At 39.1% G+C, this 22894-nt stretch overlaps 1 protein-coding gene across 6 annotated transcripts in view; it reads right to left on the minus strand.

Annotated features, from left to right (window-relative positions):
* Positions 1 to 9076: 9076 nt before the first annotated feature.
* Positions 9077 to 22894, minus strand: part of BBS4 (Bardet-Biedl syndrome 4) — a 71815-nt gene continuing 57997 nt past the window's right edge. For all 6 annotated transcript variants that reach the window (XM_081291785.1, XM_081291784.1, XM_081291787.1 and 3 more), the window contains 10 exons: positions 20446 to 20499; positions 18272 to 18399; positions 15906 to 15960; positions 14845 to 14913; positions 13545 to 13697; positions 13276 to 13447; positions 12061 to 12130; positions 11306 to 11447; positions 10569 to 10770; positions 9077 to 9927 (listed from right to left, as the gene is read on the minus strand). In XM_081291785.1, the coding sequence (XP_081147911.1) occupies positions 9833 to 9927; positions 10569 to 10770; positions 11306 to 11447; positions 12061 to 12130; positions 13276 to 13447; positions 13545 to 13697; positions 14845 to 14913; positions 15906 to 15960; positions 18272 to 18399; positions 20446 to 20499 (1140 nt within the window). In that variant the 3' untranslated portion in view covers positions 9077 to 9832. The remainder of the gene's footprint in view (positions 9928 to 10568; positions 10771 to 11305; positions 11448 to 12060; positions 12131 to 13275; positions 13448 to 13544; positions 13698 to 14844; positions 14914 to 15905; positions 15961 to 18271; positions 18400 to 20445; positions 20500 to 22894) is intronic.

The raw sequence follows: 22894 nt of genomic DNA on the forward strand, positions 1-22894 counted from the left end.
TCGGCCTATACTGTAAAAATGTTTTTTCCTACTCCCTGTAACAGGTGCTAGGAATTGAACCCAGGGCGTCACACATTAGGCATTCTGCTACTGATCTGCACTCCTGTCCCCTAGAGTACTATTTTTCAAGTGATGCGTTTGGAACTATTTGAAGTTACTAAATCAATTTGGTGGTAATCAGCATCAAAACCCATCATACATTAATAAGGTAAGAAGTGTATTTTGTAAAAAGTGAGTGTACATCGAATGAGTGTAAGAATATGTATGCATCCCTCTGCAGGTTGTGCCACCTTTCTGTGAAGTAGGCTAAGCTATGCAAGAATGACTGATGTGTCACCTAGGGCAGATAATTCAGAAGTGAGTTAAAGGCACAATAAGATGAACAGGTAGGCTTTAGTCTTTTCAACCCTTTCTTTGAAACTGTATTTTACAAAGGTTTCCACAAATGGTTTTATGTGAATTTGAAAATACACTGGCCTAAAAGAGAAAATACCCTGGCCTGATGAACTCCTTGCATTCACTTGACTAAATATCCTAGGAAAAGGTGCAGCATACAAAACACCCCTAGGAGTTTAGAATGCAGCCCCAAATCAGTAATCCTTATCAAGCAGATTCTGTCAGGTTTGAGTGGAATGAGGGGTAACTTCATCAGGAGAAACCCAGATCTGTGCAGGGTTTTGAGATGGTGAGTTGTATAATATTGGCTGAGTTACCCTTTGTTAGCCTCACTTTTCTCATATGTAAAATGGAATTAATCATGGTACCTACCCCATGGTGGCTGTTGATTAGTATTTACTGTAGTATGTAGCACATAACTTCTTTAGTTATTACTAAACAGAACAAGCAATTCCTGGGTCCCTTTAGGTCTGTTTAAACTTCTGTTTAAACTTATCTGAAAGCTATTGTAATAACATTTTATTTCTGGTTTTATTTTATGTAAGAATATGTATACAGTAAAACTATGCAAATTTTTAAAAAATATTTTTAGTTGTAGTTGGACACGATACCTTCATTTATTTATTTATTTTTATGTGGTGCTGAGAATCGAACCCAGCGCCTCGCACATGCTAGGCAGGCACTCTACCGCTGAGCCACACACAAACTATGCAAATTTTAAGTGTGCCATTTGTTAAGTTTTGACAAAGCATACGCCTCTCTAACCCATCCTGTCGGAGTATTTTACAAAGGTTTTGAAACTATATTTTACAAAGGTTTGTCACCCCAGATGGCTTCTCTTTGCCTCTTCCCCACCCTAACTCTGACCCCTGAAGCAACCACTCTTACCATTCTTTTCCATGATAAATTTGCTTTGCTTCTTCTGGAACTTACAAATGGAATTGTTTGGTGTTTGGTCCTTGATATAAAACTTCTCTCTTTCGATATAATATTTTTGAGAATAATCCTTGTTTTGTCTTAGTTCATTTTTTTATTACTTAATAATATTATAATCTAAATATAGAAGTTTTCACTTTGAAGCTTTTGTGAATAAAGCTGTTATTACATTTGTGTAGACATATCGTCATTCTTCTTGGCTAAACATCCATAAACTTGGTGAAGGACTTTTTTCCAAAGTGACTGAATCACTTTATAGTCCCACCAATAATGTATGACAGTTGAGGCTTCCTCAGCCTTACCAACATTTTAGCCATTTTGATGGTTATGTTCCTAGAAGAAATTCTGGGAACCTTTTAACTTCAGTTTTCAGTTAGGTCCATCATCCATTTTGAGTTACTTTTTTATGTCTGTAGTGGTAGGTTGAGCTTGGATTTCTTTTCAATTGACAAAAAAAGGTATATATTGTTTACAATTATGTTTTGAAATATGAATACATTGTGCTAAATTGGCTAATTTGGTAATTAGCCAAAAAGTTTAGCATTAGCTAAACTTTTTTTTGTGGTAAAAACACTTAAAAGCCACTCTTTTAATCCAGGGGTGATTTGGAACTGAGCTACATCCCCAATCCTTTTTGAGACATAGTCTCACTAAATCGCTGAGGCTGGCCTGAACTTGTGATGTTCCTGCCTTAGCCTCCCAAGTCACTGGGATTACAGGTATGCAGTAACACTCATGGCAAACCCAATCTTTTAGTACTTTTCAAGAATATAGTGTTAATTATGGTTGCTACCTTATATGATAGTTCTCTTGAACTTGTTCCACTTTTCTAGCTAAAATTTTGTATATTTTGACCAACATCTTCCCACCTCCATCACCCAGATTCATTCTTCTCTATATCACTTTCTAGCTGTTCCAGTATCATTTGTTGAAAAGACTTTTCACATTGCACTGTGTTGGTACCTTTTTCAAAAATCAAATGACAACCAGACGGCCTGTGGCTCAGCGGTAGTAGTGCGCTTGCCTAGAACGTGCAGGGCCCTGGGTTCGATCCTCAGCACCACATAAAAATAAAGGTATTGTGTCCAACTAAAACTAAAAAAAAATAAAAAAGACAACCAGGCACAGTGGTACATGCTTGTTATCCCAGCAACTTAGGAGGCTGAGACAGCAGGATCACAAGTTTGAGGCCAGCCAGACCCTGTCTCAAAGAATAAAAAGGGCTGGGGATATAGCTCAGTGCTAGAGCACCCTAGTTAAATCCCTAGTACCCCACCCCCAAAACCAAATGCCTGTAAGCATAAAATCTATTTATGAGGATTATGTTGTTTTACTAATCTTATTTGTCTTATGCTAGTACCACATTACTGTCATAGTAAGCCTTGAAGTAAGGTGGTATTAATCCTCCAATTTTATTCTTGTTCTTATTCCTCCTTCCCTTTCTTCCAGGATCTTGCTAAACTGCCATCCTAGGATGCCAGCCTAAGTTACAATCCTGTGGCCTCAGCCTCCAGGCTAGCTAACCTCAATTTTATTCTTTTTCAGGATTGCCTTGGATGTTCTAGGTCCTGTGTACCTCCCTAAGAGTTTAGAAACAGCTTGTCAATTTCTACCCCCAAACCTGCTGGGATTGACAGAAATCTATAGAACAATTTTGGAAAATTTTTTACCTTAACAATATTTAATCTTCCAGAGAACATGGTATGTCTTTCTATTTTAATCATCTTTTTCACAGCAATGCTTTTGTGGTTTTCAGAGTAGAAAATACATTTTGTTAAATTCATATCTATTTCATGCAAATATATTTGACTCTAAATTGGTTTTTCAAACTTTCATTTTCAAATTGTTTCTTGCTAATGTATAAAAATACAATTGATTTTTATACACTGGCCTTGTATCTTAGAACCTTAACAAAATTCACTTATCAAGTGTTATAGTTTTATTTTATTTTAGGATGCCTTCAGATTTCCCCAGGATAAACAACCATGTCATCTATAAGAGCTTTATTTCTTTCTATATATTTTGGACATTATTGCACTGGCTACAACTCTACTAAAAGAAATGAGCTAGGACTACCTGTCCCTAAGCCACATGCTTGTTATCCACAGGTGTGGCTGTATGCTGGATCGGTAGTCAATGATGGGTAAGATCCAATTGCAATGGTACCAACCTAAGACAGAAGGCTGACACCTTGAGGTCAGCTCATCCGATGACGGGTAAGGACCATATGTAGTATTGGACAACCTAAGGCAGGCATGGTCCCTAAGCCACATGCTTGTTGTTTAAACAGAGGGGGAGATGTTGAGAGCCACAGCCGAATGGGCCCCAGCAAACTTCCAGCTGCCAGCTGATTGGCTCCTCTGTGGTGATGCTCATTGGGCTGTTTCCCCGCCCTTTCAGGCCATGGAGCTGCTCATTGGGGGACTCTTTTGGCTCCGCCCATGCGACCCAGCCAATCGGCCTCAAGAGCAGGAGGAATTGGGGGGGGGGGGTTGAGAGGCTTTGTGGGAAGCCAGTGGTGGCAGTTGGGCTCTGAGGGAATTCCTGAAGAGATCCTGCGGTGGTGGTGGGGGGGAGGGGGGTTCTAAAAATAAAGTTCGTTTCTGCTTCATAAGTGGCTCCTGAATTGTGCCCAGCCAGACTGCGGCATTTGGTAGAGCACTTGCCTAGCATGTGTGAGGCACTGGGTTCAATTCTCAGCACCACATATAAATAAAATAAAAGACCATTGACAACTAAAAAAAAATACTAAAAAAGAAAAAGAAATGAGCTAGCAAATCATGAAAAGACATGGAGAAAATTTAAGTGCATATTTCTTTTTTTTTAAATATGTATTTATTTATTAGTTTTCGGCAGACACAACATCTTTGTTTGTATGTGGTGCCGAGGATTGAACCTTAGCCGCACGCATGCCAGGCGGGCACGCTACCGCTTGAGCCACATCCCCAGCCCTTAAGTGCATATTTCTAAATGAAAAGAAGTAAATTTAAAATGGCTACATACTGAGTGATTCCAACAATATGACATTCTGGAAAGGGCAAAGTTGGAATCATAGTAAAAAGATCAGTAGTGGTCAGGGGTGTTGAGAGAAGGATGAACAGCACAGATGAGTTTTAGGGCAGTGAAAAAAGCCACTCTAAAAATTCTCAGCAAGAGCTGGGGATTAGCTCAGTGGTAGGACACTTGCCTAGAATACATGAGGCCCTGAGTTCCTGAGTTCAGTTCCCAGCACAGCCACACACACACACACACACACACACACACACACACACACACACACAAAGCAACTCTTAGCAAATCAAAAATGGGAGGGAATATATTTCACCTGATAAAGGGCATTTGTGGAAAAAAAATGCAATGGTTCATACAATGGTGAAGTATTACATACTTTGCCCCTAAGATCAGGAAAACCAAGGAAAGAATTGTCTACTCTTAACATTTCTATTCAATACTCCTGGCCACCACCAATCTCTTTACTGTCTCCATGTTTGCTTTTTCCAGAATGCCATAGTTAGAAAGTTGGAATCATACAGTATGTAGAATTTTAAATTAGCTTCAAAGTCTTTTCATGAATTCATAGCTCTCTTCTTTTTAGCATTGAAAATTATTCTTTTACCTGGATGTACCACAATTTATCCATCCATTTACCTACTGAAGTACATATTAGTTGCTTCCAAGTTAGAACAATTAATTTGCAGAAAGATGCCATAAACATCTGTGTGCAGATTTTTGTATGATCATAAATCTGCAACTCCTTTGGGGAAATACTAAGGAATGTGGTTCCTAAATTATATGGTAAAGGTATAGTTACTTATTATTATTATTTTTTAATTTTGCTAAAATAACTCCAAAATGGCTGTACCACATCCTTGTCAGCATTTGGTATTGTCGTCAGTTTTCTGGATTTGGACCATTCTAATATGTAATGGTATCTTTTTCTTTTAAGATTTTAAAAATATGGACACAATATCTTTATTTATTTTTATGTGGTGCTGAGAATTGAACCTAGTGGCTCATGCATGCTAGGCAAGTGCTTTGCCACTGAGCTACAGCCCCAGAACTAGTTTGCATTTCTTTGATGGCATAGGAAATGGCACATCTTTTGTATGCTAATTTGTTGTCTATGTATCTTTGGTGGGATGAAGTCTTCAGTCCATTTTTAAAAATCAGGTTATGTTCTTATGGAATTCTAAGAGTTCTCTGTATATTCTGGATAACAGTCCTTTACCAGAAAAGTCTTTTGCATGAGCATTTCTAAGATCTTTTTTCCAATCTGTTAATTTTTCTCTTTTGTTAATGCATGTGAATGCTTTTTGTTTTCAAATATTAAATAAAGCTTTGAGGAGTAAGATCATAATATACATATTAATCCATTTTTATATGGATTTGATTTGATATATTTTAATTGTATACCTAGCTGGGCATAGTTATGTCTGCCTGTAATCCCAGCAGCTCAGGAGGCTGAAGCAGGAGGATCACAATTTCAAAAGCCAGCCTCAGCAACTTAGGCCCTAAGCAATTTAGTGAGATCCTGTCTCAAAACATAAAAATGGGCTGGGGATATGGCTCAGTGGTATAGCACTTGCCTGGCATGCATGAGGCCTGGGATTTGATCCCCAGCACTCCGGTGAAAAAAGAAAAACAAAAAACCTTGCCTGTGAAGCCAGGTGTGGTGGTGCACACTTGTAATCCCAATAACTTGGAGGGTGAGACAGGATTGCATGTTCAAGGCCAGCCTCAGCAACTTAATGAGATCCTATCTCAAAATAAAAAATTAAAAAGGGCTAGGGATGTAGCTCAGTGATAAAGCGCTCCTGGATTCCATCCTCCCCACCCCCCCAAAAGATTGCCTGTAAAATCATCTGCACCAGAGTTTAAGGGTAACCTTTGACATATAAATTCAATATCTTCAATACATAAGACTTAAAAAGACTTTACATTTCATCTTGTTTTAGTATGTTGTATTTTTCTTTTTTTTTTTCCTTGATACTGTATATTGAACCCAGAGGCTCTTAACCATTGAGTCACATCCCCAGCACCAGCACCACCACCACCCCTTTTTTTAAAGATAGGGTCTTGCTCAGTTATGTAGGGCCTTGCTAAGTTGCTGAGGCTGGCTTTCAACTTGTGATTCTCCTGCCTTAGCTTCCCCAGTCACTGGTAATAATTACAAGTGTGAGCCACTGAGCCCAGATAGTATGTAGTATTTTTCAAAGATCATTTTTCTGTTCCATCTAAGCTGTCAGTTTTATTATCTTAAAATTGTTCATAATATCCCTTTATCTTTTTCATGTCTGTGGAATCTAATCTTGTACCCTTTTATTCTTGATACTGGTAATATGTCTACTTCTTGATCCATTTAACTGGGGAATTACCTCTCCCATAGAATGTGGGCTTTCTAAACTTTTAATGTTTGTCTAATGTTTGTCTACTCTTTCCTTCTATTTATTCTTTCTCTTCTTAGCTTAAGGTGGAAATCTGTATACGAAACAATTATAGCTATACATTTACCTCTAAGCACTATTAAAGCCAAATCCTATAAATTTTATTTTCATTATCTTTCAGTTAAAAAATATTTTATAATTTATCTTGTGACTTCTTAGAAGTTATTCCAAGTTTTTATCTTCTGGCTTTTGAGAACTATTTTATAGCCCAGTATATGACTTGTCTTGCTGAATGTACTGTGTGCACTGCAAAGAATGTATATTCTGGGCTCATGGTGTGGTTCAGTTGGTAGAGCACTTCCCTTAGTATGTGTGAGGCCCTGGGTTCAGTCCCCTGCAACACCAAAAGAAAAAAAAAAATGCATTCTGCAGTTATTGCTTGTAGGATTCTATAATAAGTATCAAGTCAAAGTGGTTGATGTGTCCTTTTCCACTTATTATTTCTATCAATTGCGGAAACAGAAATTTCTTCTATGATTATTTTCATGGTATATCTTCAATGGCACAAGCCTGGGCTTTAGCTTTTTATTCTTTCTCTGTGCTTTTTCAATTTAATGTTTATTTCATTTTAATTATCAATATGATAGGATTTACACTTACCATTTTGCTACTTATTTTCTCTTTGTTCCTTCTGGGTTCTGTTGGGGTGGGAATTGATTTTTCTGTTTTTCTTTTCCACCCCCTTTTAAGCATTAGTTGTACACCCTACCATATAAACTCTAAAACAGCAAACTCTCAGTCTCTTTTAACCCCTTATCCTTTACAGATATTGTATTTATTTAGGTTCAACCTCACAATGTAGTAATTTTTCCTTAAATAAGCATATATTTTAAAAAATTTAAATCAAGATAATATTTCATATTGCTTATATTTGTTATCTGTGGGAGAACTGGTTCAACACGAGCTACTTTGCTATTATCAAACGATAATAGATTTTTTCTTGACAAAGTACCCCTCACTTTTACTGTTGGGAACTAAGAGTTTTGCACTAATATTATTCAGTAAGGACACTGTTTATATCATGCTAGTTTATACTTGTATTTTCCTGCATCTACTTCACATCATCAAAAACCACATCTGTATCTTTGATTATATAATCAGTCTGTTTCCTAATTTTATTAAAATTGTGATAAGCAACCCCATAATAGAAATTAGAATAGTTTTCCCACCAGAATGCAAATCCACATCCCAAAAGTCTGAACAGGAACAACCTCAGAGTATTTAAGTTTTAAGAAAATCTAAGCCCAAGTTAATGTGGAAAGCATTGCTGGCTTGACTGCAATCACTGGATGCATGGTAGTACCTTATCGCAAAGAAAACCTTCAAATCTATGATTTTCAGCTATCATTCAAATCCAAATTACTCCTGAATCTTCATCTTCAAACCAGTTTCACTCCTGCAATCCAGCTATTCAGCTATCTTAGTGATATCATTATTTGGAAGTCCTGAAGATAAACATGTCTAAAAATAGACTCCACAATCAGCCCTCAATTTTATTTCCCCAGTATTATTTTACTCTAAATCCAGAAATGAGTCCCCATCCTAAAACCACATTCAGTCAATCTCTAGTTTCTGTCGATTTTAGCACCTGAATCTCTCTCATGTCTCCTTCTTCCTCTCCATCTTTGTTAATATTCTCATCTCACTGAGACCTCTACAATAACCTTTTCAACTAGACCAGTTCAGTCTAGTATATTAGCCTCCACACTAATATAGAAACTGAGTTTTCTCAACTTCTCAGAATGCCCAGTTCTGTCACATACCCACTAAGATAAGGGTTTCTACTTCTGATACCTTGCTCTGTTTCTGAGATACGGAGAATTGCTCAGCTGCTTCTTCAATGTCAAATCATGTCCAGTCATAAAGAACTCCAAACACAGTAGAAAACCTTCCACTTATGGTGAGTAAAAGGCATTTTGAGTGAAAAGTGGGGACAAGCTCTCAGCAAATTGATGCCTGCCCTGTTAGGGCAGGGCTGCTGCTGATACCAAGTAAGAAGTTCTTCCTCTAGTTTCAAACTAGGCTTGGAAACAGGTAAGGGAGGACAGTGATCATAGTTTTTTAAACATTTTAATGTGATTTCTTATTTTTACACCTGAGTTACAACTTTCCCCAAAGGAATAATGATACATAATCTTTTTTTTTTTTTTTTAAAGAGTGAGAGAATTTTTAATATTTATTTTTTAGTTCTCGGCAGACACAACATCTTTGTTTGTATGTGGTGCTGAGGATCGAACCCGGGCCGCACGCATCCCAGGCGAGCGCGCTACCGCTTGAGCCACATCCCCAGCCCCTGATACATAATCTTATAAAGGACATATAGATAATATATTGATAGCATCTGGTTAGTGGTTATTATCATTGATTGTCTTATACTAAAATTTATCAGCTAAGAAGTTTTTCCCTTTTTAAAAAATCCTTGGTGCTGATACCCGACCAGCTCATGGCTCCTAGTTCTGACATGATCTGGTTCTAGACTCTGACCTCTTGCAAGAACCAAATACAGAGACTTATTGAATTCCCTTTGGGCAAATGCAGCTGGATACTTACCAGTCTGGCCTCAACTTAGCATTTTTTTTCATCATTTCTTTCAGACTGTGAAAAAACTATATTATCAATCAAAGATTTATGTTTGCCTTGCAGATGGATTACCCCACAGTCTGAAAATCATCCCAGTTAAGCCATGGCTTCAGTATCACAGGGCTACTACACAGAGGTCTCAGCCTTTCCTTGCATGAAGGAAGTGGAGAATCAACCAGGAGATAAAAGTTCTTTTAAAACCAAACAGCTCGTGTGCCTTGCTAGCTCTTAAGTTTCACATACAGATTTGCTCCAAATCTTAATCTACTAGACTATCTTCTCCTCATGTCCTGGTGGATCGGGCCAATAAAGGGTTGCACAGGCCTTAGGTTCCTCGTGAGCATGGTAATACCCTGTGTTCTAATTCAGTGGTGCTCACAGGGAATAGTGCTGGCCTCCACGAAGCCTGATCATATAACATTCCTTGGCCCAGTACCTCCTCACCCAGAAACCCCTACTCCAGGGTCATCCTGCTCCTATTTTTCTCTTGTTTGCTCTGATGTTTCCACAATGGGCTCTGGCTCCAGAGGAAGAGATGGTGGCTTTGTGAGCTGGGATGTTCCGCCAACACCTAATAACAAAACAATTAGCATAAATTCTTAGTTAAATTTCAAGAGAAAACCCAAATTTGGGGAAACTAGCAAGATGATGGTGTATCTTTGCAGCTATGAGGGAAGGCAATAACTAAATAAATAAAGCAACTGTCAAGTTTGTCTTCAGTGAATCACTAAAAAAAAAATCTTCAATTTCCTGTACCACACCATTCAACAATAAAGCACTGAAAATTAAAGCAAGACTATATAACAGAATTTATTTACTAATGTATTTCCTCCCCCATCCTACACTTGAAACAGGGTCTTGGTAAATTATACACTGAACTTGAACTCACAATCTTCTCGCCTCAACCTCCTAGGTAGCTGGGATTACAGGTATGTGCCATCATGCCCAGCCTTGCTAATGTATTTCTAAAACTGTAAAGACTGTATTACCTTACAGTTAAGTCTGCTGGTGCTGTTACCTACTACATAGCTTACTGTAAGAAAACAGATACTAGTTTGGCCACCCTTTTTTTTTTCCCTCCTTCTGGCCAATACTAAACTGACCATATTCTGAGTCTGAAGAATGTAAGCCTCACTCAAAGTTGTAATCTCTTTGTTGGCACAGGCAGCTTGTACCCACTACATTTTTATGGAACTTTGTGTAGCCTCCTACCTGAAGGGAGCTTCCTATATGCAACTGCTGAAGACATTGCCTGTCCAAGAGCTTGATTGGAACCCAGAGGCTGCTGGAAACCAGCAGGTTTTCCAGTTGAACTGATTCGGTGCTTTGATTTGGGATCTTTAACTGGTTTAGTCCAGACCAGTGCCTCCCCAACCTGGAGAGCAGCTCCCAACTTCTGAGCCATCTCCACCATCTTGTGTCCACATGAAAAGAAAAAAAAAAAGAGTTATAAGCATGACTGGCAGAGACTAGTCAACCCTCCTATTTTGGACCTTCCAACCAAGAGGGTTAGCTGAAATGGTGTCTGCTGGCTAACATTTGAAGGAGGAAGTATTTACTGCAAAGGAATCATTCTGAAAGGGCAGAGAATAGACTGTCTTTAGTGGCTAGCAAGAGGGCTCATGTAGGATCTCAAAACCACCAACTGAAAGGCTAACTTCTGCCTTTCCTACATGAAGGGAAGTGGGAAGAAGCTATGCAGAGACACAGACCTCAACTCAATTGAGCAATAACAAATCAGTAAGCCTGAAGTTCTTTTTACTGTTATTTTCTTCTAGAAAAGTTTACCTTGGACTGTAACTAACTGATGATCTTTGCAGCATGAGTTTGTCAAAGCCAAAAAGAGTCATGAGCCTAGAACACCTTTATAATTGCATTATTTTGGAGTGACCTAAAAGTCTGCTGACAGCTTGCTTAAAACGACTTATGAGAGCTAATAAAAGACATACCTCAGGATCAAATTCCAGAGAGCTATTATCCTTGAGAAAGTTAACTTTCTTTTCCATCTCCTGATACTGGGCCAGGGCATCCTTCTTCTCACCCTGGTTGTACAGCAGCACAGCATAGTTCAGGTTTACTAAAGGGTTACACCTGTGGCAGGCAGACAGATACTATGGAGCAGGAGCTTTGCAACAAATGCACATTTAGAAATCCTTCTCATTACTTGAAACAAAACAAAACTGATTGGAGATTTCTCCAATACCCAGTAATGTGGGAATATGCTATGTACACTTGTGGAAAAGAATCAAGGAACTAATTGCTCAACAAGCAAAGCAGGTATTGGGACCAAGTCTGGCATCTCAGCCCTCAACAGAGAACACTCAGGTTGTAAAAGGGCCCTACTGTACTAGATGCTAGTGGAATAAATTCTGAAAGAGTCAAGTTTATCTTAGGTTAAGCTGTGCCCTGAATTCCATCTGATATTGCAGCTAGCCCACAATTAATCAGCAATCCAAGGTCACTGCTGCCTCTGGCTTTCTATGGCTTCCTGATTACTAAATTTGGAACAGGAAATATTTTTTCAGAGTATTAATTCCTGCTGAGCCCTGCTTCCTCAGGAACCATATCCTTCTACATTTGGTCCTGCTGTGTATGATGGCCATGCAGGAGTGTCTGGCTGACTCAGGCAGCACTACTGGTACAGTAACACCTCATGACTTTGATGAGTCCCACCTTCCCCAGTACCCTTCCCCCAGTAGCGTACTTATCCAGGCGAACTGCTTCTGCGTAGGCTCTCTTGGCATTCTCTGTATCTTCCAGATTGGTCAGAGCCACTGCAACCAAGAAAGTGAGGAGAGCTAAGCTTAGAAAACAAAATAGTATATTTCAAGACCACTCCCAGAGCTGGGGGTGTAGCTCAATGGAAAAGCACATGCCCAGCATATGAGAGGCTCTGATTTGATCTCCAGCATCACACACATGCCAACCCAACCCTGAAGTGAACTCCTCCTCTGCCCCATCAACTATGGCACTGCTGTATATTCTCATTCCACTTAGATACCTCTTCATAGTTAACAGTTCTATGCATTCTACTTTTGTAGTTTCTTTTCTGACACTGCCCTAGTTTAAGCCAAGTCAGATTTTCCATTTTCCCCAGCGAAAATGTCTCTACTTGCCTCCATTCCAGTTTTCCTGTGGTATCAGATGTCTCACTCACTGACAAATAAATCTAACCACATCACTGGCCCTACTTAAGAATCCTCAGTGGTTCTCCATGATCTTTTTTTTTTTTTAAAGAGAGAGTGAGAGAGGAGAGAGAGAGAATTTTTTTTTTAATATTTATTTTTTAGTTCTCGGTGGACACGACATCTTTGTTGGTATGTGGTGCTGAGGATCGAACCCGGGCCGCACGCATGCCAGACGAGCGCGCTACCGCCTGAGCCACATTCCCAGCCCCTCTCCATGATCTTTAAACTATTATTTAGCAATAGAACACTTCCCTTCTTTTAAATCAATTCCTGGAAGGCTAATGTACAAAACAATGAGAGTTCTTCTAAAAAGCCCTGCCTATTTCATGTCCCCATCAGGCAATTATAATAGGCACCTATAAGATCTAGGATTATGGCTGGACAGGCAGCCTATAGGATAAAGTCTACAGCCCTTGGACTCTTCTCATGGCCCTCTATAATCTGACCCCAGATTATTTTATCTGACTCATCTTCCACCACATTCTCTGACAATATTGCCCACTAACTGCATGGGACACTGCGATTTCATGGCTGTAGCCTCTGTTCACAGTGGTTCCTCATTCTCCCTGTGCTATTCAAGTCCAACTTGTATTATGTACACAGGAAAGTTATGTCAGATTCATTCCACTGTCTTTCCTTTCTTTTATGGGATATTTAGCCACTGATTCTAGTTCATTTTTCCCTCATTATAGACCATAAGAAGAGGTTTCCATATAAATAATGTCTCCTACCAGCCAAGAGCATGTAGAGCTCCCCCATCTTTGGCTGGAAGTTGATGGCTGCACTGAGGAAATGGAAAGCTGATGCATACTGCTGCATGGTCAAATGGACAAGGCCCAAATTATACAGGATCTTCCAATCGAAGGGTGCCAAATAGTTGGCTCTTTTCAGGCAGCTGATAGCCTGCAGGGTAGAGAGGGCACTCAATGAAAAGGTGGAGCAAGCTCAGCAGACCCAATAACCACACAAATGAAGATAAAGAATGTGAAGGGACACTCACTGCCACATATTTCTTCTTGCCAAAGAAACACATTCCAATATTATTCCAGAGTGGAGGACTTTCTGGAACAGCACAAGCTACAACTCTGTATTTGGTAAGGGCAACATCAAAGTCCCCATGGGTCTGCATCATGCTGCCTGCTGCCAAGATGGCCTAAAAACATGGCATGTGGAAAGTTAGTAATTCTGTTATTCCCAAAGGCGAGGGCAGTGAAGTAGCCTCCTAAATGTAGATAACTCAGCAGGCCCATCAGTATAGATAAGACTGAAAAACTTCTCCTAGAAACATAAATAATACGAAGCTACAGTGACAAGTGCTCCTGAGGAATGTTCTGGTACACCACACTATGACTCTCTTTGGCACTGTACCCAAAGAGGAAAGAATGAAATGTCTCTGGCTTTACTCAGCTCATGTTTCCTACTTCCATCCAGAGAAGTCAGTATTTCAGTAAATAGTGCTTTTATTCTATTCTCTGTAGCCCTTATTTGGTACACCAAGTGCTCCAAACACCTCAAATATACCTTCTGCAATAGAACTAAGGGTAAGTCAACTTTAGGCTTCATCAGTCCAGCCCTTTCATTTCTCAAAAGAAAAGTGTCAAGAAGGAGAGCCAACAGTGTCTGGCTAATGACTTTCTAAATCAGGACTGAGTTTGTGTCAATAAATAACCCTATCTTGCTACATCTCCCTCAGAGATATTCATCGACCTGAGATCTTCTTTCTCAACCCCAATGTCACATCTTAACAAAATTTGTGATCTCACTGACTTTCTCTAAAGGTTATTTTACCATAGTTATTTTTGATAATACCTGTGCAAGCTTTATCAATTTCCCAAATAACACATAAGCTAAAAAACCCTCTGATTTTGCTTTATGCTGAGGTTGCAGGCCTGTTAAAACAAATGTGCTAATTTAGAAGCACAGCACCCACACTTCATAATAATTTTAAATAAAGAAGCTGCCTTTTATTTATATATATGTATACTTTTTTTTTTTTAATCTCAGAGTTCCACTATGTTGCCCAGGCTGTTCTTGAATCACATGGGTTTAAGTGACCATCATGATACAGTCTTATTTATAATTCTTTAAAAACATCTATTTCTTGGGTTGGAGGTGTGGCTCAGTGGTAGCACTTCCTAGCACGCACGAGGCCCTAGGTTTGATACCCAGCACCACCCAAGAAAAGTGAATTTCTCAGGTATTCAGTGAGGAAGCTAACCCTTGCCTTCCAGGGTCAGACCACTTCTAGGAGCCATGGGACTATCTATATGAAGGCTCTGGGGTTTCATAGCTTGCAATACCTTGTAGTTGGTGGGGTCGTAAGTCAGTGCATTTCCAAGATGTTCAAATGCCTTCTGGTAAACACCAAGCTTGAAAAAAGCAATCAGAGAATTGATATCAAAGGGAACATAGCAGTTCAGGAATCTAGCCAACCACACCTGAACAAAAACACCCAATCATTGATGACTTTTCTTGACAAAGAGAAAAAAAAAAAAAGAGTTGAACATACCAAAGAAAGAAAGAAAACCCCAAATCCCCATATTTGTGGGCTTTTAAAATTTTACTGATTTGTCTCCAGGTAAGATCAAAGTATCTATCTGCCAGAAACCATTTCCGCTACTCTCATGCTGTTCTACATAATGCCTCTGGGCAGGAAATGAGCTAGTTAGCCTCCAGTCCTTTGGGGCCAGCCTCACAAGTCAAAGCCCATGGAGACAGAGGGTTAAGCTCCTGGTTCCTCTTAAAGAAAAATGAAATAAACATAAAGGCTACCAGAGAGGCAGTGGTGGAGGCAGAATCAGCTGAGCAGAGAAACTGATAGTGTGAGCAGGGCTTCATCAGTCCAGAGATCCCTGGGCCCGGGGTCCTCAGGCTGATATAGAAAAGTGATAGAGCCAAAACAATTCCATTCACACTCAGAAATGTAAAGAAGGAGTGAAGACTTTATTCTAGACAAAGTGTCCTTTGCCCTTGCCTTCTCTCTTTCCTATAGGACCCTGGCCAGGAAGAAGGAGCAACAGAAACAGCCTTTACCCTATGCACTGTGCCATGCTAACTTGATCACAGTTTGTCCCCAGGGGCCAAAATAATAGTCCCCAAAACCAGACAGGTGTTTCTCATATATGCTCTTTCCTATTAGATAAGAATTATAATTGCAGTAAGGCAGAATTAAAATTGACTGATTTGAATGAAGAAAGTTAATTCCTTTAGCAAAGAATATCAAATACTGAGAACAAGATTCATGTGTTCCATGTGACTATTGGTAAAATGTGCTAAATATCAAAATGCAGAGAAGTCACTGTATGCACAAACCCCAAAGCATTTCTAACATCAGTGCATGAATGAGTGGAATTTTCATTACCTGTAAATACAGCAACCCTAAAGTTGTAAGAAGTTCTGTGTTTTCTGGTGAGAACCTGCAACATAGAGATGCTCAGAGGGAAACAATGGTTATAAGAGACGATACAAGCATAGCCACCTATCCTTGTGCAACACTTGAGACATTTTGCTGAACCTCCTTCTCCACATGGAAATTTCTGAAGCCAATTTGGTAATTTTGTTTCAAAAGTAGGTCATCTGAATCCTGGCTATAGGGAAAATTGCTCAACAACAACAACAACAACAACAACGACAAAATCAAGGCTCTTTTCTTAGGGCCAACATCCTATGATCCTGGGTACCAAAAAAAAGAAAGAAAGAAAAATCTAAGGTATATTTTGTGTGACTTTCCTTCTTGATTACACTGATACAATTAAAGAACAAAGTTTTAAACACCAAGTCAGTTGGGAACACACATAGTTTAAAGCCAGTCCCCTTTTGTGGGATTTCTTCTGTTTTCACTGTGCTCAGGATGCCAGGCAGCATAATTTTCTGTGTCAATTTAGGATTCCAAAACCCCTAATGTTGTACTCTCCAAATTAAACATAAAGCCATACTAAATAGTCAAATTAAACAAAAGAAGGAAGACACATAACAACCTAGGAAAGAACTGGCCCTTGAAAGTAAATATTGGCTCAAGTAAAATATATCTCAATCATTAGTATATGTCTTTGTTCAAAAACCAAAGCAACACTGAGTTAAGACTATCTGACTACAGAATCATCAGTTTCAACAGTCATAATACCAAAGGGCCCTGTTTCCTCCTCTTAAGAAATGAGGCAAGATACTGGTTACTGGTAAGGATCCCAGAACCAGATAAGTCAAAGCCCCAGCCAAGGGATGCCTGAGCTGGCTAAACTAAGCTTTCTCAATTCAGATGAGAACTTGCCTTTCACTTTCTGCCATAATAACACCCATTTTCATTTCTTTCCCCAAGCCACACGAGTAACTTCTATGACTCTTGCAGCAGCCATTTCGCCACACAACATGACTATTCACTCTAAAGCTGTGGGTCATAAAGAATGGTGTCTACCTTCTCAATGAGACTCCAAATGCTCAGCTGTTCCCTTTTATTCCTTGGGAAATTTAGTGACTTAAATCCTTGAGTAACCACCAGAAGAATGTCCCTCTTGGGATTTATGTGCCCTATTTTTGAACAGCCAACTTCTATGAGGCAGGGGTCAGGAGTCAGGGCTGCCCCTATCACCACAGGATACTGAACACAGTTACATGGCTCCTTCCTACTTGCCCCATAATCTTAGCTTCTAACCAACAAAGAAAAATGCCTTCTCTCTTTATAGCTTACCAAGGAATTTTTCTGTCTTTTTAGATATAAAGCGTTGTTGAAGAAAATTCAGAAAACAGTGTCGTGGTTAATAACCACCACAAAATTACTACCATGGCAATTGATAATAATAGATATCTTAGTTTAGTTCAGAATCTAATTATCAGTAATAATAGGCCTTGAACTATAGATCAGACATTTTAAGTGACTAAACAAATGAGACACTTAAAGCATTTTTTTACAGCTATTATATTTAAACGCGTCCCTAGAGAAGAAACATGGAACACTAACATGGGAAAACCATTTAGTTCAGTTATCAACAGTTCAGACTGCCCTGGTGATGTTCTTGAAAAACAAGATAGCAGGGCTAAGGGTATATAGGTCAGGAGCAGAGCACACACCTAGCATGTGTAAGGCCCTGGGTTCAAGTCCAAGCAACAAAACAAGATATGAGTTTCAAGCTAATAAGAGAAGATATTTATTACTGAGCTAAGAGATTTTTGTCCCTAATAATATCTCTGGATATATAATCTATTATAAAGTATTAAAAAAAAAGAATGGCAGATTGGCAGCTGACCCCCAAATCTTGCTGAGTATATGTCAGCCTACTTCCCTTGCAGCTATGTGTTCCTCCTGACCAATTTTGAACCATGAAATGAGAGCAGGAACTATGTGTGCAATTTGTGGGTCACCTAAACTCACTACCAGATGCTCATTCCATATTCAGATTCCAGTACCACTTCCCTTCACCGTAGCCTGAAACATGGATGTTGTATTACAGTATCTCAGCTTTAATCATATAGGCAAAGGAATCTAGATCCCAGGTTGGCTTTGTGAGCAAAGCTACCAGCTAGCCTACAACAGCCATCTTTACAGGTGAGAAAGAAACAGTCTACCTTATTGATGCCATTCACTGGCAGCTCTTATCTAAACTTTAGCTTACCTTTCATTCTAACTTATATAAGTAGTAATCAATCACATATATCTTCTCTTAGGCTTGGGAGTTCACATGTTATCATTTTTTTAAAGTTTCTCATTGCTCTAAAGGTAACAGACACACTTACTCCACTGCTTTCTTGTAGATTTCTATGGCCTTGTCCAAGTCTCCCTCCAACAAGTGAATCTTCCCCAGCATTGTGTAAGTCAGATCATGCCTGTTAAGCTGTAGGGCATTGTGCAGCTGATCTTGTGCCTAACAAATTTGATGCAGTAAAGAGAACAAAATCACCACCATAGGAAGAACAATGGCCTGCTGAACAAATGTAGGAATATTAAGTTAGATCAAATAGCCCACACCACCCAAAGACCAAAAAGTCCTAAAGCTGTCCTTGATGACAGGACAGCTGGCAACACAGGCTGTCTGCCTCTGCAGTCACCTGGGAGAGTTCTTCCAAGATAATTAATCTTTCTGAAAGTTTTCTGCTTGGCATTCATATCTATGACTCATACTTTGTAAGTCAAAAGAGACATCAGTTGGGTGTGGTGGCGCACTCCTGTAATCTCAGCAACTTGGGAGTCTGAAGGAGAAGGATTGCAAGTTCAAGGCCAGCCTCAGCAATTTAGCAATGCCCTAAGCAACTCAGTGAGACCCAATCTCCAATAAAAAATGAAAAGGGCTAGGATGTTGCCCAGTGCATAAAGGCCCCTGGGTTCAACTCCTTGTACGGGGCAGGGCAGGGGACCATCAGAGGACAATGTAGAGTGCCACATCAAATTCTATCCTAGCTGCACCACTGACTGACTATACAATCTTCCCCAGCGTAGGCCTCATTTTCCCCACCAATGTGATGACAAATAAATGAATAAATGGTACCCTATGTATGGGTATAATTGCACAAATGGTATGACTCTACATCACATTCAACTAGAGAAATAAAAAGTTGTGCTCCATTTGTATAAAATATAAAAATAAATGAATAAATGGCTTATTCTCATTTATTCACTCAATGAGTATTCATGGAATATTGGCTATTTTAGGTACTAGGTATACTAGAGTTAACAGCCGTAACAATTAAGATTTCCTTTTTCTCAGGAAGTTTATATCTTAGTAGATAGACAAGACTGTTCTATGACTCACTGTTTCAACAAGTGTTTATATAATTGCCAGGTATTATATTTGCTTAGCCTGTTAGCTTTACAGTAAAATCTAACTATAATTCTCCTTCTCATCAGTACAGTTCCAACTAAAGACCAATCCCACCTCTCCTCTGGCTCAAAATAATCCCATGAATTGAAATGTACCTGCTCACAATATTCTCAGAGAAAAATCTAAGGCTATAAAACTGTAAATCCATTCAGAAAACTTAAGGGGCCCACAAAATATATATTTTTCATATATATATCTATCTCACAGGAGGAAAACTGTTAATGTGTAGACTCTTTTTTTAATATTTATTTTTTAGGGTGTAGATGGACACAACACAATGCCCATGCTAAGCGAGCACTCTACCGCTGAACCACAATCCCAGCCTGTGTAGACTCTTTTCATATCCATAAGGGGTACATCAGGTTATACCAGTTTATAAATTGACACAATTTATAAACATTGTCAAATTGAACATTGTCAAATGGGTATTAACCAATTCAGAGTCTCAGTCTCGGTGGCACTGGAGAATAAAACTTTATGACTACTAAGTGGGAACTTTATGAAGAACACTCTACCCAATCTCACTATCACTAACTTTCAGGTCTCTCAGTAATTTCTTCTATTCCTCAATTAATGTGTATACATTTCTTTCTGAGCCTAGAGCTTAATCACAATGAAATACAAGTTCTCATCATAAAAAAAAAGCAAAACTAAAAGTTAAAACTAAGAATTGTCAGAAAACGGATTCAGTTTAAATTTAAAATTCATTTTCAGTGACATTAAAAACTAAAATCAGTTGCTGTGAGAGCAACTTTAAGACTTAAAAGTTTACTTTTTGATATCTATATTATTGAACATTTGTTTCTACTGAACATTTGTTTCTACAACACTGGGGGTGGAGAGAAAGAAGAAGGGGGGGAATACACTGTCATTCATAGTATTTCCAATATTTCCATTTTCTTGTCAAAAGCAAGGGAAAACAAGATGAGTAATGATGAATGAACATTAACATAGGGATAAATGTATAAGGTGCATTTCCTAAAGCTCTGTAAACACTAGAGAGAATACAAAATGAGCAATGGCACCTATGCAACACAATCACACCCTTAAGTGAAATTCCAGTCAACCACCATCAGCCCTTCTATAAATTACCTTATTGAACTGCTTCAGATAAATGTAGCAAACTCCTAGGTTATGGCAGATTTCCTACATACAAAGAAAGGAAAATGGCTTAGGTGTAATTCATAGTAAGCATTAGAGTGAAACAAAAGGCATCAAGAGTGTTATTGTTCAGCAAAGTGTAAACTTTGAAATGGGCACTACAGTATTTTTTCTAAGTAGAGTTCATATAATCAATATATGTATTCTACAAAATTAGTTCCCTTATATATATTTTTAAATTAAAATAATAAGAGAAAAAAGCAGAATAAATAGGTGATCTTCCTGGATTTACATGGCTCCTTGAAGATACACACCCAGCCCATCTTCCTACCGTTTTTTCTCTAAAAGCTGTCCACTATCCACATCCTTTGTGCCCTTTTCTTAGAAGAAACTATTCATAGCTCCTGCTGAGAGGACTGCTAGCCACATAGCTCCATCCTTAAAGAAATCCTCTCTGTCCATCTCTGGGCACCTGAAGCAATCAGAATCCTCTTTCTAGGAATCTACAATTGGAACAGATCTAGCTAGTGGCAAGCACTAAATTCACAAGGTGATGTGGACTTGGGAGCTGACAGCACCATCTGGAGGTCACTATGATAAAATGTATGTAATTGCAGTCCATCTGCAGAAATTCAAAAAAAGCATAGGTCAGAAAACTATGGCCCATGGGCCAAATCATTCCCTGCCCTCTTCTATAAATAAGGTTTTATTGGAACACAGCCACAGTCTCTTGTTTTTGTATGGCTCTTTTGCACTAGAATTGCAGAGCTAAGTAGCTACAATAGAGTCTGTATTAAGTTGCAGTCCCCCAACCCCCACCCCATTTCCCCAGACACTAAGGATTGAACACAGGGCCTTACACATGCTAAGAAAGCACTTACCACTGGGCTATACCCCCAGCTCTTTTAAATTTTTTATCATGATATGGTGTTTTGCTAACTTGCCTAGGTTAGCCTTGAACTTGAGATCCTCTTCCCCTTAGCCTCCAGAGTAGCTGGGATTACAGGTGTGCACTATCATGCCTAGCTAAGTGGCCCTTTACAAAAACAACAACAACAAAAACAACAAAATTTGCCAACCTCTGAATACAGAAAGAAAAGATGAAGCAAAAATACAGAGTAACTACCTTGGTTGCTGCCAATGTTCTAGTTCTAGTTCACTATAAGTCAACTTGTACTCTTGACCTTAAGTGTTGTGGAATCTCTCAAATAACTTTATAATAAACTTTCCTCTATTTAGGGTAGCTTTAGAGAAAGAAAGAATGAAGAAAATGCTCTTGGGAAACATTGTAAGGAACCCCGGTTAGTAGTGTGGATGTGTCCCTGTCCGAGGAACATGGACCACAAGTGCTAGACACAACTAGTTTAATGTTTTCCAAGTCTCCTAAAATAACAACAAAAATCAATCACTGATTAAGCACCTATTATACAATAGGCTCAATGCCAGATGTTTTTGCATATATTATTTAAATTTTTCCAACAAATCTGCAATGTATAATCTTTCCAATTTTATAGAAAATAAAACTGAAGCTCACAGAGGTTAAGAAGTTTAATTAATTCAGGAAGTATCAGCACTGGAATTTTTCCCTTCTTTTTTAGTTCCATATCCTAATCATATATAAATGTAGTTGGAATGACCATGAATTCATCCAATTCATATGCCCTCTACTTTTACTATTTTTGTAACCAAATAACAAACAGCCAAACATTTCAGCATGTATTTCTGAAAGTCTGAAAGAGGTTTCTTTTTTTTTTTTTTAACCCATTTATAATACCACTATCACACCCCCAAAAAATTACTAACTGCTCTATATCATACATTCAATTACGGTTAGATTTTCCTATTGTCTCATAAATGTTTCACATTTTAAAAAATTACTTTTCTTAACTCACAAATCACATTCACATGTCTGTTGAGAGCCACAGCCAAAGGGGCCCCAGCAAACTTCCAGCTGCCAGCAAACTTCCAGCTGTCGGCTGATGATTGGCTCACAGCGGCCCCAGCAACATCTAGCTGATTGGCTCCTCCGGGTGATGTTCATTGGGCTGTTTCCCCGCCCTTCAGACTGCCAGCTGATGACTGGCTCACAGTGGCCCCAGCAACATCTAGCTGATTGGCTCCTCTGCGGTGATGCTCATTGGGCTGTTTCCCCTGCCCTTTCAGACCACGGAGCTGCTCATTGGGGGACTTCTTTGGCTCCGCCCACACGACCCAGCCAATAGGCCTCAAGAGCAGGAAGATTGTGGGAGGTGGAGAGGCTGGTGTTGGGGAGAGAGGCTTGTGGGAAGCCGGTGGTGGCAGTTGGGCTCTGTGGGTTTTTTCCTGAGGAGCTGTTTTGTTTGGGTGTGTAGTTCTAAAAATAAAGTTAGTTTCTTTTGACAAGTGGCTCCTGAATTGTGCCCAGCCAGACTGCGGCACATGTCAAAACACTAGGACTTGA

Source organism: Spermophilus citellus (assembly GCF_964194105.1).
Source record: "Spermophilus citellus genome assembly, chromosome: 4".
Lineage (NCBI taxonomy): Eukaryota > Metazoa > Chordata > Mammalia > Rodentia > Sciuridae > Spermophilus > Spermophilus citellus.